At 42.2% G+C, this 14146-nt stretch overlaps 1 protein-coding gene across 4 annotated transcripts in view; it reads right to left on the bottom strand.

Moving 5' to 3' along the window:
- The window catches only part of LOC144773579 (uncharacterized), a 319451-nt gene that overhangs the window by 227009 nt on the left and 78296 nt on the right, over positions 1 to 14146 (bottom strand). For all 4 annotated transcript variants that reach the window (XM_078658700.1, XM_078658702.1, XM_078658703.1 and 1 more), the window contains exons 2-3: positions 4121 to 4591; positions 2893 to 3019 (exon numbers count right to left, since the gene is read on the bottom strand). In XM_078658700.1, coding sequence (XP_078514826.1) covers positions 2893 to 3019; positions 4121 to 4138 — 145 coding nt within the window. In that variant the 5' untranslated portion in view covers positions 4139 to 4591. The remainder of the gene's footprint in view (positions 1 to 2892; positions 3020 to 4120; positions 4592 to 14146) is intronic.

Here is a 14146-nt window from a genome sequence, read left to right as displayed (position 1 = left end):
ACCCTGCTGTTTATGTTAATGGGCTTCTCGTTCCACTGCTCCTCCTCTTATCACCGGCTGCTCCTCCACTTATCATCCGCTGCTGCTGTGATTTCTGCTATAATTTGCATGGGGTTACGAGGGTCTCCTTGTTAGCCTCATCCCCTCCCCCTCCCCCCCAACCCCTGTAACTGACCTTTCCATCCCCTTCTAATGGTGGCAGGATGCTCCGGAGTCAGTACTGTGAAGGGTCTCCTTGTTAATTCCCTCCTCCCAGAGCTCACTCTCTCACCACATTCTAATGGTAGAAGGATACTCTGGACTGGACTGCCATTTATTGCAGTAGTGTACTTCTACTTGTATTGTGTACTCTTTTGTAACATGCACACGTGTCACTTTTTCCTCCTGTAACGTAGCGTTGGCTACCTCTTGTATTTTGTTTGCTCTTGAAACATGCACAATTGTCACTTTTGCCTCATGTAACATAACATTTGCTTTTGTAACATGCTCACTTGTAATTTTCTCCTCATGTATCACTACTGTTCCTATTGTGAAGCGCTCTGGCATCTTCGGGTAAAGTCCGCGCTATATAAAAACGCATAAAATAAAAAGTAAAAAAGTGTGAGGGGATGTTGGGGAGAGGGGAGGGCAGGAGAGGAGAGAACAACAATGAGCAGTGAAGGATGAAACTAACTCTGCTCAGAAGTTTGGGGTTCTTAGGTGGGGGGGGGGGGGGCAGCCAGGCTGCAACTGTTCATTATACCACCAAGGATTAAAAGTGCAAGGAGTGAAGGGCGCTCCTTCACATTCCCAGCGTCTAAACTCTAAAATGCTTCCCCTCTCTCCCCGAGGGACCTATAAAACCATCTTAAGGCCATCCAGAGAACGAAGAAATGGTCTCTCTAAGCTAAGGGGGAGCAGAGACCTATAGACGATTGCACTGTGATGTGCATGTTTGTTTAAATTCTGTAGCACAGATTGTTTTCCACGCTACAGGAGAACACACCAACAAGGTTAACACATGGCTGGTAGCACCATGCTATGGTAGACTCTTCCATAAACCTTGAAAAATAACAGCAGCAGAGGATGTAGTCTAATGGTTAGGGCGGTGGACCTCAAATCTGACGAACAGGGTTCGAGTCTCGGCAATGACGCTCAACATCCTGTGATTCTGGGCAAATCACGTAATCTACCCGTCCCTAACAAAAAAAAAATGTGCCCTTGTGTAACGCAACAGGTGCTCATGTGAAGCGCTTCAATACCTTCAGGTCGAGTTAGCGCTATATAAATCTGAGGGGGAAAAATAGCAGTGAAAACCAGCCTAGCTTTACTCATAGCCGTGCCATCATGCTATGTGATTTGTGAGGAGTGCCCAAAACCATGAACATGTCACCAAGCTCTCACTTTCTTCAAATGACAACACATTGATTCTAAATGAGCTATGAGAACTGCCTGCCTTGCCTACAACGCCCAACACCCCCAGAAATCTCTCATTTCCAAAAAGTTCTCTCTGTACCCAGTTCAAGAGGTGTGCCTTGCACAGAGCCTCCCTTTTCAGGCAAATTTCTGAAAGTGCTGACTTAACCTTCGACTTGTAAAAATGCATGTGGACCTGATATACACTGTACATAGACTGTCTATATACTATGCATCAATGAAGAAAGCAAGCAATAATAAAAGCAAAGCGTTCCATAAACACTGGTGAAACACCGTTTCAGTTGTTTTTTATGGCGCGAAAATGAGTAACCACTGAAAAGCACTGTTTTTTTAAGGTATTGAAATCACTGGAAAACACTGAAAAAATACCACCAGAATTTACCAAAAATAGAAACTGAAAACAGTAAAGCCTAAGTATATTCAAGAACACTTGCAAAGTGTTGATACAATCCGCCACTGAAGGGGATTTTGATATCCAGGCCTCCAAAGAGAGCCAGGAAGAAAATCTTGCACACTGCCTCCCACAGGGGCGCCATGGTATAGTGGGCACTGGGGTTAGTCCTAGTTTTGATTGAATTATTCATATGGAAGGATGACTGCAGCTCCTCTGCTTCTGTTCTCAGGACTACTGCTAGTAATTTGAAACTCTTGGTAAGACCACACTAACCAGGTCTCTAGGGAACCACTATACAAGCTACTTAACCGTTCAGCATATGTGCTGTATCTGCATCTAATTAGATAAAAGCTATGTCTGGTAAGAGGGGTGGACTGTGCTTCCACCTTCATGTCCTCAGGTAGTTATTGCTTAAAGATGCTCTTTCAATGTCACCTGCTTACAATGCATTTGGCATTGGCGTAAGAGGACATTACGCCAGTAGAGCCTGAAGATACAATTACTATGGGGATGTGGTCCAAGGGTCATGAGATTGCAGCCTCTTGTAGTCCCCAGAGTCTCTTCAGTTTCAAACAAGACACTCTTGCAGATTGAACTACTGCACTAGAACATCAAACTCTGTTGCAGCTGCATTTATGGAAGTCAGCAAGTACCAGAAGGAATTATATTTATTTATTTATGCTAGGGCAGCAAGAATGTGGATGGATGGAAAGCACTTTGGCCCTTTGTGGAGAGGCGGGGAGGCTGTATCAAAAGTGACAGCGGCAGTAACAGGGTCTTTCATTGGTATGTCTTTTGGGGAGGGGCAAGTGGCGATCTCTTCCATGCCTAATAATTCCTCTAGATTTGAATGTATGGATTAGACAGAATGATCATAATGCTGTGGTGAGAACCGTGTCAACTACACCTCCCCAATGGCCAATAAGTATAATGGCCAATAGGTAAATGAGTATAAATTACATTATTTTAATACAATACCTAAAGAATAAAAAGTGTAAATTTTTCAACAGTCATTTTTGACTTCCTAAACTTCTCAGTGCTCCTGGCACTAAGCCATAGACCCTTATGGATAGCATACCTACCCAGTGATTGCAGAGTTTGGTAATTTTCCTTTGTCACACTCCAGTAAAGAGCTTTCTGCCATTCATTCAAGGAGTACCATTCCTCCTCCGAGAAATACACTGCAACATCATCAAATGTGATGGGCACCTGCAAAACAAATCACAAAACACTACCTTGTTTACTCAGTAATAGAAGGAAAACAACCACATGCAAATTCTACAGTGAAGGTGTAAGTCATAGCAGAAAGATCTCAATGTGACCTGGACTAAGGAGTGTTAGTAGGCAAGCAGAACTCTACATCATTATGTGCAGAACACAATTAAAATGAGTTTGCGAACAACGGACCAATGTAAAGATAGATTGGCTGCTTCTCACAAATCCAGTTGGAACCTTTCACTTCTTTCTAGCACTTTAGAAACCTAGGGTTTCCACAATGCTGACTACTCAACAAATGCGATAACCAAAAGAAAGGCCCACCAATGGGAGACCCAGTATTCCTCAGAACAGCCACCAACAATACAGCTGAAGAAGAGGCGGAAAAACCTGTGATGCCAACACGGCAGATATACCTCTCGATGTTGGACCCAGTGCTCCCGAAAGTGGGCCTAATCAACTGGGAGAGATTGTTGGTGGGCCAATTTGTTTCTAGGAATAGATGGACTTGATATGATTACACTGTCACTGCTAAAGTTTCCCTCTCACATTTTGCTGCTTAGAATGAACACTACTCAGTAGGTTTAGTTCGACGTATTATACCCCTGTTGTATCACTTCATTGAAACTTGTATTAGCCCCCCACTATCGTTGCGATTATTTCCTCTCTCAGTGTCTTTGAATACATTTAGATTGTTCAGCAATATGTCATGTTTAAAATAGATCTCAATTGCTAATGACTATCAACAGTTTCTTACACATCTCATAATATCAACCCCTAAACCTGCATTTCAACGTCATCTGTGGGCAAACAAATTAATTGTCTCTCTCTCCTAATTTGTATCCCTTCAAGTTTGCACACGTCATGGAGTGTGTGACGTTCATTAAATGATACCGGCTTACAACGTGGACTAGTAACACATTATGGAGGTTATGGATTCCTAGAATGGATTCCATCTAACCAACCAAGGTGGAAGCCTACTAGCCTTGCACTTGATTTAAATCAAGGGGGGCTATTTGGCTTAAAGGAAGAGAAAGGAAAGAAAGAAAAGCAGGGAGATGGATGGAGGAAGGGGAGCAGAACGCTTTCACTTACCTCTTTTGCACGCGCCATTTGTGGCTTAACAAGTTCAGGGGTTCATGTGGAGCACTTCCAATAGTCACAGCATGGTCAGCTAATCCATTCTTTACTACTGTTCAACCATCACATATGCTGCTCTCCTAGAACACAGCTAGAGTTCCCAGATACGTGTCCGATGCATGGTGTGCTCTAATGCTCTTCAAACACCACATAATAAGCTGGGCTCCTAGAACACAACCAGAGTCTCCCAATACTTGTCCAATACATGGTGTACTCTAATGCTGTATCTTCTGTTTGGTGCATGGTCCTGCAGCTTAATTCACCAGGGAGTATATTTTGGAATACTCTGAATAATTCTGCTCAAGTTTGTTCCAAGGGGATTTGATGAAGTCAGTCTGTTAATACTACTTTCTTGCCTGATGCACGGAAGGCGGCGGCACTTTGTGCTGTGGCCCACAGGTGCTTTGAGAAGTATTGTTTCAGCTCCTAATGGATCAAAGAAGTACACCAAAGTAGTTATAGTACCTAACAAACAAACAACAAAATTGTTTACATGTTAACTTGAACAACAAAGCCGGACAATGCAGGCCCAATTTTGGTTCTACCATTGAGGGAGATGGCAGGAAGTGAAACAATGACCACGAGGTGAAAAGGGCAGTTTTACAGAGGATGTCTCATGAAGGATGCGTGTTGCAATGTGCGTCCTGTGAAAGAATCCATCTGGAAGCTTTCTGGCTTTGGATTCTGAACTACCACCTGCTTATAAATATAAATGGTTCTGATTAGAACATTTATGTCAGGAATGGGTTGAGCCACAGCTACACATCTAAGCCACATCTCCCAACCCCACTTCTTAGCATGAATCAGCTGCAGCATGTACACAGGCCATGGGAGTGACATTTCTTTTGTCAGCTTAGTTGGTGTGTAAGTGGTTCAAGATAGGGGTATGCAACTCATATCAGCTTACATTTGCTTTCTTAACATTGCTTGGCCTAAAAACATTGCTAGATTCAGAATATCATCATCATCATAGAGCTTTATTCGGAGCATAAAACATGTCCATAAAAGCAGATACAGTTGCATATACAATCAATTCTATATATAAAGAAAAATACAGTTATAACAATAATTATCCAGTGCGGGGTGGAATAAATACATTAAAACAGAATCATTAAAAACACATGCTTTTCCTAGCGCTAATAGCCTTCTGTAGGAAAATAGCCGTAAAAAAGCAAATGTCCGGATGATGCATATTAAAAAGCAATTTCATAGATTCTGTGATAGTTCTTACTCCAAATCTATTCAAAATCGGCTTTAAGTAAATTTTCCGTAATTCACTGTACATGGTACAAGAAAAAAGAAAGTGCACAGTACTCTGTTCAGTCTTATGATCACAAGGGCAGGGTCCCACAGGGCGCATTTTTATATTAGGACACGCAACCAAATGGTGTCCAATTCCCATCCTCAATCTTGTGAGTACAAACTGGTGTGAGACTCTAGTCACCTGTGTCAAGTAGGGATGAAATCCACTAAACTCATTCAAACCATTGTACAATTTACAGGTAGTAAGTTTTGAATCCACCAAAGCACGCCTCTCTATACAGAAATTCAAAAACATAGTCTTCATATGTGACTTGGAATTATCAGATACACAAAACCGATCATTGATTACATCATATCCAAAGACAGTTTGAAAATTTTCAATATTATATTTGATCCAGGGGATCTTCAAATGCTGGTCCAAAGTGAGGAAATCCTCAATGATAGCTCTGTTTAGTGAGGTGCCTTCGTTTAACCAAACAGATCGCCACAATAGTAAAGGTCTTAGCATGATTAAATCGATCAAGAAATGAGACCCCGTTTCCTTATGGACCAGGGTATTAGATGTCGATTTGGGCAGACACAGGAGCCTTTTCAGAAAGTTATTCTCCTCTATCTGTAGGCTCCCGGCAGATGTTACACCCCAAACTCCTGCCCCATATAGGGCAGCAGATAGGCATTTAGATTGATAAATTTTTAGCATATCTGCTATACGTCTATTTCCCAATTTCTTTGCGAATGTAAAAACCCCATTGGCGCTTCTAATCATCTTAGTTTTAACCGCTTTGTGTTCGGTGTCCCAGCTACCATTTTTTGAGAAATTAATCCCCAAATAGCAGAAATTGTCTACTTTTAAAACCTGTTCACCTTCTATAAAATAATGGGAGTTTGTTTTCGTTTTAGACTTAGCTCGGCAAGAGCACTCCATCACATAGGTTTTAGATCTATTGATCACCAATTTCCTATTTTTGATGAACAGAACAAACCTGTCCATCAATCATTGAAGACCCAGGGGTGTCCTAGACAACAGTACGGCGTCGTCCGCATAGAGTAGCACAGGGATGTTAAGGCTATTAACTCTAGGGGCGTCAGCCGTAACTGCTTGTAGGGCAGCATCCACCTCATTGATAAAGAGAGTAAACAGTAGGGGTGCTAGAACACACCCCTGCCTGATTCCTCTCCCTATCCTAAATTTGCTTGTACATTCCCCATTGGGCCCATATCGGACGCTAGTGCTAAGTTTTTCATACAGGCGCGCTAGAAAATATACTATACTATTAGGGGCTCCCATATCAATCAATTTTGCCCAAAGTAGGGCGTGGTCTACCATATCAAAGGCACTGCTTAAGTCGGCGAAACATAAATACAGCGACCCACTCTTGGCCTGTGTATATTTCCCGACCAGAAGTTCTAAATTTAAGCACTGCTCTATAGTTCCACGCCCCTTTCTAAAACCAAACTGGCTATTGGTTAAAATCTCATTCGATTCCGCCCATTCTTCTAATCTGGCTAATAAAACACGACTCATAACTTTTACTGATGAGTCCAGTAGGGATATTGGACGGTAATTTTTTGCTTCGCCCCTGTCGCCCTTCTTATAGATAGGGATTATATTTGCCCAGCTAGGTGGTATTTTGGAGCAGACCACGAGGTGAAAAGGGCAGTTTTACAGAGGATGTCTCATGAAGGATGCGTGTTGCAATGTGCGTCCTGTGAAAGAATCCATCTGGAAGCTTTCTGGCTTTGGATTCTGAACTTCCACCTGCTTATAAATATAAATGGTTCTGATTAGAACATTTATGTCAGGAATGGGTTGAGCCACAGCTACACATCTAAGCCACATCTCCCAACCCCACTTCTTAGCATGAATCAGCTGCAGCATGTACACAGGCCATGGGAGTGACATTTCTTTTGTCAGCTTAGTTGGTGTGTAAGTGGTTCAAGATAGGGGTATGCAACTCATATCAGCTTACATTTGCTTTCTTAACATTGCTTGGCCTAAAAACATTGCTAGATTCAGAATATCAAACAATGTGGATCTACCAGTTCCACCCACCTGCCTTTGTTTTCTGCTGTATGTCCTAAGGTAGTAGCTTTCGAAGTTCTTCTAGAAGCACTATATATGTTGGCTGTGTCATGCTATAAGATATGGCAAGGCTCACTTAGTTTCCTCTTTTTTGACAGAAGGCCTTCGGGGACAGCCACAGAACTTTCTAAAACCATCTTTAAAAACATTGTGGCCGTTTTGTACGAACACATAGCTTTCTCCTTTTTTCACGCCCTGAGTAGAGGTCGTACTAAAATTAAGTTTTTAAAGGGCAATGTTTTCACCTCTCAAGCTGCGCTATCCAGCCTTCATTGCATTCACTGCAGACATCTTACAGTTCCATCTGTTTCCTACAGCACCAACAAATGCTTGCCTGCAGCCCGGTTTATGTACCAAGTCTTGTACCTGACTAGTCAAATACAGTAATTTATCGACGTTTTGAAGCATTGTGAATTGCTGATGTCTTCACTGCGTTTTACAGTAGCAACAGCTACACCTGACTTAAACACATTCTTTGCCTTTATAAAAACTATATTCTGTCTTTTCAACGGAATGCTGTACAGCAGAAGCCAGCATGTAATCCAATGTTCTCCTTCTAAAAGTGGGTTCTGGCTAGTACTTTGTAAGATCTGTGGCAAAGTAGCACTGGCAATGCCAAAAGGTCTGGCTTGTGAATGGAAATGTCTTGTTTCACTTCTGAATTTATGCACTCAATAAGTCATCTTATCTGCACTTTCACTCATCTTTGCACTCATGCATCCATTAACCCATGCACTAACGCATTCTTGCATACACCCTCTGACACAACCACAATGAAACATACAGAAACTCGACAACCTTTGAAAGATGAATTAAAAGAATACAAATAGAGAAAGAAAACATGCGTTTGTCTAAACACAGTATGAAGATGCTTGTTATTACAAAATTAATAATAGCAGCGGATGTCTGTCTTGCAGTGGTATTGTACATATTGTTTTATTTTTATGGTCTGGCTTCATAGCACAGCTGTCACCAGAAATGTATGTGAGAATCACCAGAAGAAGGGCTCTGGGTCCGCCCACATGCTGGTAGCAAATTGTGCATGTTTTGACTGTGAAGAAGTTGTGTGTTTCCCTCCAAAAAAGTGTTTGCCCTGCACATAGCTATGATCATTTGGTTTATTTATCCAGCAGCCTGAGCTTGAACTTTCAGGGGCACACACCTGACATTATAGTGCTACTTAAAAGTCTTAGATACCCCAATTTTTGGTGTTCTTCTCTGGCAAGAGAAGGGCAGTCATTAACCTACATGGACTTTTGAGGTCTGGCTTGACAGAGGACTCAGCACATGACATTTTAACATCCACCGGTATTATTCTACAGTTCTTTGCTTCCACACAAATATATATCCATTCCCATGCAATCTAACTGCAATGCTTCACATTATCATACAACATACCTTTAAAGCCACATTGATTGGCATTGCCGGTGCAAGTTTAAAGTTCTGGCATAGTAGGCACATTCCGAACCAACATGTTGGCAATCTCATAATGGCAAAACATAATACCCTATGGACAACATCGTTCTATTGGTCTCCTGGTTTAGAAAAAAAGGCTATGCAGGATGCGGTGTAGTGAATGTGAAATGAGAAGCTAGCAAGTAGCCCATTAACAGTTTCCTTGCCAGAAACATTTAAATAAAAAGAGGAGAAGGAACGAAAGGAAAGGGGAACTATAAAAAAAAGACTGTCCAACCAGCACTGACACTGAAGAACACTCATTTTCAGATGGATATGCACACCGGATCATAAAATGCTGTCATTCAGAAGGCAATAGAGCCAGTGACTGATGTGGAATGTCCCATTACCCCATCCAATACACGTTCTGGGCTGACCTAACAGCTCTCTTTGTTTTTATATGACTATATTTTTATATAAATGGATGTATCTACTATTTAATTATTTTTTATTACACAATCCTGTCAGACAGATAGACCTATTAGAAATTCAACAAATAATTTTTTTTTTTCAATTCTTCTACCGAAGTACGGTTTGTCAAACAGGGTAACCGATAATACTATCTTTTCCTACAAAGTTAATCTGTGAGATTTCCTGCAACAAAATACATGACTGCAGGCTTGAACATGGTGTAAAAACAAGCCACTCAAAGGATTAATGTCTTTAACCCCTTCGATGCTTGTGACGGAACCGTTCCGTCATCAGTCACGGCTGAGCTGTGCTGATGACGGAACGGTTCCGTCACGACCACACCCTGTTCTGGAATGTCCAGCACAGGGGCGGAATCGGCGCCACACGGAAGCGGTTAACATACATGTTACAAAATAAATAATGCAGGCCTACTACATTTGTCATAACGTTATGATAATAAACAGATCACACCTTTGGCATCTCAAATACTTTTTCCTATTCAGGCCTAGTGCGGTTAATGTTGGCTTGTCGTCATACCCAACTCAGACCTACTGTATTGAGCTTGCTCTTTCCCACAAGGTAATAATCATCAGTCATAAAATTACAAAAGTATACAAAATTACAGTTGAAAAAGCAAAAAACTACCCCAGTTAAGAGGATTTCACAAGGATGATCACAGTGGAAAGTTTTGATACCTATAAATTTGGCAGAGAAGGAAACCAGCACAAACCTCTTGCATACTACTGCAATCTGTGAGAATCATATAACAACAAGCATGGCATGGCATTGGCTGTCAGCGTTTTGACAATTCTTGTTTTGTCATGACTTTTGCAAAACTTTATTTTTTGGAAAGCTGCCAGGCTCTCGTGAATGTATAAATGCACAAATATTTAGATCTCAAAAAACACACAATGCAATAGTACTCCCTGGCACTGAATGGAATTATTGTGTGTGTGGATGTGAAAGGCCAGCAAACTGTAAACCATAGTGAAATCAGCTAATGGCTGAAGAGGGATGACACACTACCCCTTGATGTATGCTAGCAAGGGTGGAAGAAAAATGTGAATGACACAACCACAGACTAATAGATGAAGTCTGGGTGAAAATACCTATAAGTTCTACGGATACTGTTAGTCAAATCAAAAAGTCTTGGCTAACACAGACTTGAAAAAGCCATTTGGTACCTCACTTGTGTGGGTAGGCCTAGTGCCTGCAACAGGAATCATCCCAAAACGAATCAAATTTTTATACTGACAACAGGCATTTTTTTCACAATGTGCCTATCTGTGGATTTTGAACCCTAGCTTCGCCAGCACCTAGGAAAACCTAGTAAACCTGTACCTTTTTGCAAACTAGACACCCAGGGGAAGGCAGGATGGGGTGACTTATGAGGCTCTTACCAGGTTCTGTTATCCAGAATCCCTTGCAAACCTCAAACAGGGTTTCAGAAATGTGTGGGTTTGTAGGTTTCCCTAGATGGCCGCCTAGCCCGGGACCAAAAACACAGGTATCATTTTTACCAAGATTCCAAGGAGAATGCTGGGTGGTAGGACACTTATGTGATCCCAGACAGAAATGTGAGGAAAATGTGATTGTTTTTAGCAAAATTTGAGGTTTACAGGGGATTCCGAGTAGGAAAACATTGTGGAATCCATACAAGCAATACCACCCTGAACTCCCCCGGGTGTCTAGTTTTCAGAAATGTCTGGGTTTGGGAGGTTTCCCTAGATGGCCTTCGAGCCTGGGACCAAAAACGCAGGTGACCCGCTTGCAAAACCATGTTGTTTTGAGATAGATTAGGTTGATGTCTCCAGAATACGTTTTGGGCCCTTCCCTGCGGGTCCTTGGCCCACACAAAGCAGGCACCATTTTTATCGGGAGACCTTGGGGAAAGCTGGGTCGGTGGAAGTTTGTGGCTCACTGCAGATTCTAGCACTTTCCATCACAGAAATACAAAGTTTGGGCTTTGCTAGGAATTCTGGGTAACAGAACCTCTGGATGTCTAGTTTTAAACAAGCATTTGCAATGCAATAGGTCTCGCATTAGGAAAGTTTGAGCTATTGGTATTGTAAATGACAACTTTTATATTTATGTGTTGGTTTTGAAAATAGCGAAATTAATAGCTTTGTCATTTACAATGCCAATAGTTTTAACTTTCGCAAATGTGACACCTATAGCATTTGTAATGCAATATGTGTTGTATTTACGTGACTTAGATGTATTGATATTACAAATAACAATGGCTTTTAATTTTTTTAAATAATTAATACTTAAATAAAAGTTATTGTAATTTATAATGGCAATAGTTTAAACTTTTGTAAATAACTTTTGTGAAGATTATGTTCAGTGTATTTTATTGTGACGAAAATCCAAGAACAGTAGTGAAATATTAACATCTTTTTGTGGCATATGTAATAAAGCTTGAAACATTGAGAGAACATATTTGAACTAGTTATTGTTGAATGGTTGCACAGATTGATGCTGTGGTGGCGCTGAGTGATGCTGTGGCGTTCAGTGATGCTGTGGTAGCGCACTGTGATGTTGTGGTGCCCCTGAGTGATGCTGTGGTGGTGCTGAGTGATGTGATAGATAGATAGAGTGAGTGCGATAGATTGATAGAGGGAGGGCGATAGATAGAGGGAGGGTGATAGATAGATAGAGTGAGGGCGATAGTAAGACAGATAGAGTGAGGGCGATAGATAGAGTGAGGGCGATAGATAGATAGAGTGATGGCGATAGATAGACAGAGTGAGGGTGATAGACAGATAGATAGATAGATAGAGTGAGGGCGATAGAGTGAGGGCAATAGATAGATAGATAGAGGGAGGGCGATAGATGGATAGATAGAGTGAGGGCGATAGATAGAGTGAGGGCGATAGATAGATAGAGTGAGGGCGATAGATAGATAGAGTGAGGGCGATAGATAGATAGAGTGAGGGCGATAGATAGATAGAGTGAGGGCGATAGATAGATAGAGTGAGGGTTATAGAGTGAGGGCGATAGAGTGAGAGAGATAGATAGATAGATAGATAGATAGATAGATAGATAGATAGATAGATAGATAGATAGATAGATAGATAGAGTGAGGGCGATAGAGTGAGGGCAATAGATAGATAGATAGAGGGAGGGAGATAGATGGATAGATAGAGTGAGGGCGATAGATAGAGTGAGAGTGATAGATAGATAGATAGATAGATAGATAGATAGATAGATAGATAGATAGAGTGAGGGCGATAGAGTGAGGGCAATAGATAGATAGATAGAGGGAGGGTGATAGATGGATAGATAGAGTGAGGGAGATAGATAGATAGATAGATAGATAGATAGATAGATAGATAGATAGATAGATAGATAGATAGATAGATAGATAGATAGATAGATAGATAGATAGAGTGAGGGCAATAGATAGATAGAGTGAGGGCGATAGATAGATAGAGTGAGGGAGATAGATAGATAGAGTGAGGGTGATAGATAGATAGAGTGAGGGCGATAGATAGATAGATAGATAGATACACTCCTCATAATACCACTGAGTGGTATTATGAGGAGTGTATGTTGTATTCAGTAGAGTGTAATTGTGTGGCGTGTAATTATGTGGCAGTGAGTGGTATTGTGTGGAGTGTGTGTTGCATTCAGTAGAGTGTAATTATGTGGCGTGTAATTATGTGGCACTGAGTCATATTTGGAGTGTATGTTGCATTGAGTGCAGTGTAATTATGTGGCGTGTAATTATGTGACATAGTGGTATTTGGAGTGTATGTTGCATTGAGTGCAGTGTAATTATGTGGCACTGAGTAGTATTTCGAGTGTATGTTACATTGAGTGCAGTGTAATTATGTGGCGTGTAATGTGGGGGCTAGGGCAGGTGAGGTAGCAATAGGGGGATGCAGATGAGAGCTGAAGCCACATGGGGGTCGAAAACGACATGGAACAGAGAAGTGCAGCGCAAGACAAAAGAACACAGAAGGAACACAGCTGCGATACAGAGCAACACAGAGGCAGGGGACGCAACACAAGGGACAGAAACAAGATGGGACACAGAGAAGCACACAGTGAGACAGAGCAACATAAGACTGGAGGGGTGGTGTGCATAGAAGCACACATCGAGACATGGCAACATGGAGACGGGGTAGGGGGGCACTAGAGGGCGCACAGCGGGATGGTTGACTTGTAAGTCAGCTCCGCCGGACGGGTGCCTTGAAAGCAGCAAAAACCCGTGTAAACCACCGCGAAACCTCCGAAAATGTAACCGAGGAATTGGGAGAGAGATGTCTACAAAATGCTGAGGGGACGACGGGAGTACGATTGAAGATACCGTATTTATCCCGAGAAAACGGCTCTGGGAAGGGGAAGAAATCAAGATGGCGGACGCGAGCACTTTGGGCGTCTGAACACTGTGTCCGCCGGAGATACGGGTGAGCGTTCGGTAACACATTGCCGCCTGCTCTGAGGTGTTGGGACCACTCGAGACTGACACTCGATCACACCGTTGACCCAGGAGCGCTAAGAAGACGGAGATTCGGCGTGCGTTCCAGCGAGGGTAAAATGGCGACTGCAGTGGAACGCAGGAGCCCTTCGCAGAGACTACGAGTGACCGAGGAACGGCGAACACCACCTGTGGGCATTTATAGACGTTACAAAAGTGAAGGTAGGAGATAGTTGCGGGAATATTGCATGCACGAAGACGCTGCCGGCTGTAACGTCAGACACCACGCATAGTGAGGCTGAGATAACCTGAGTGCGGGGGGAAGGGCGGCAGGTACAGACAG

This window comes from Lissotriton helveticus, chromosome 8 (genome assembly GCF_964261635.1).
Source record: "Lissotriton helveticus chromosome 8, aLisHel1.1, whole genome shotgun sequence".
NCBI lineage: Eukaryota > Metazoa > Chordata > Amphibia > Caudata > Salamandridae > Lissotriton > Lissotriton helveticus.
The sequence above is the reverse complement of the archived record's forward strand: the minus strand, read 5'-3'. Positions and strand labels throughout refer to the sequence as shown.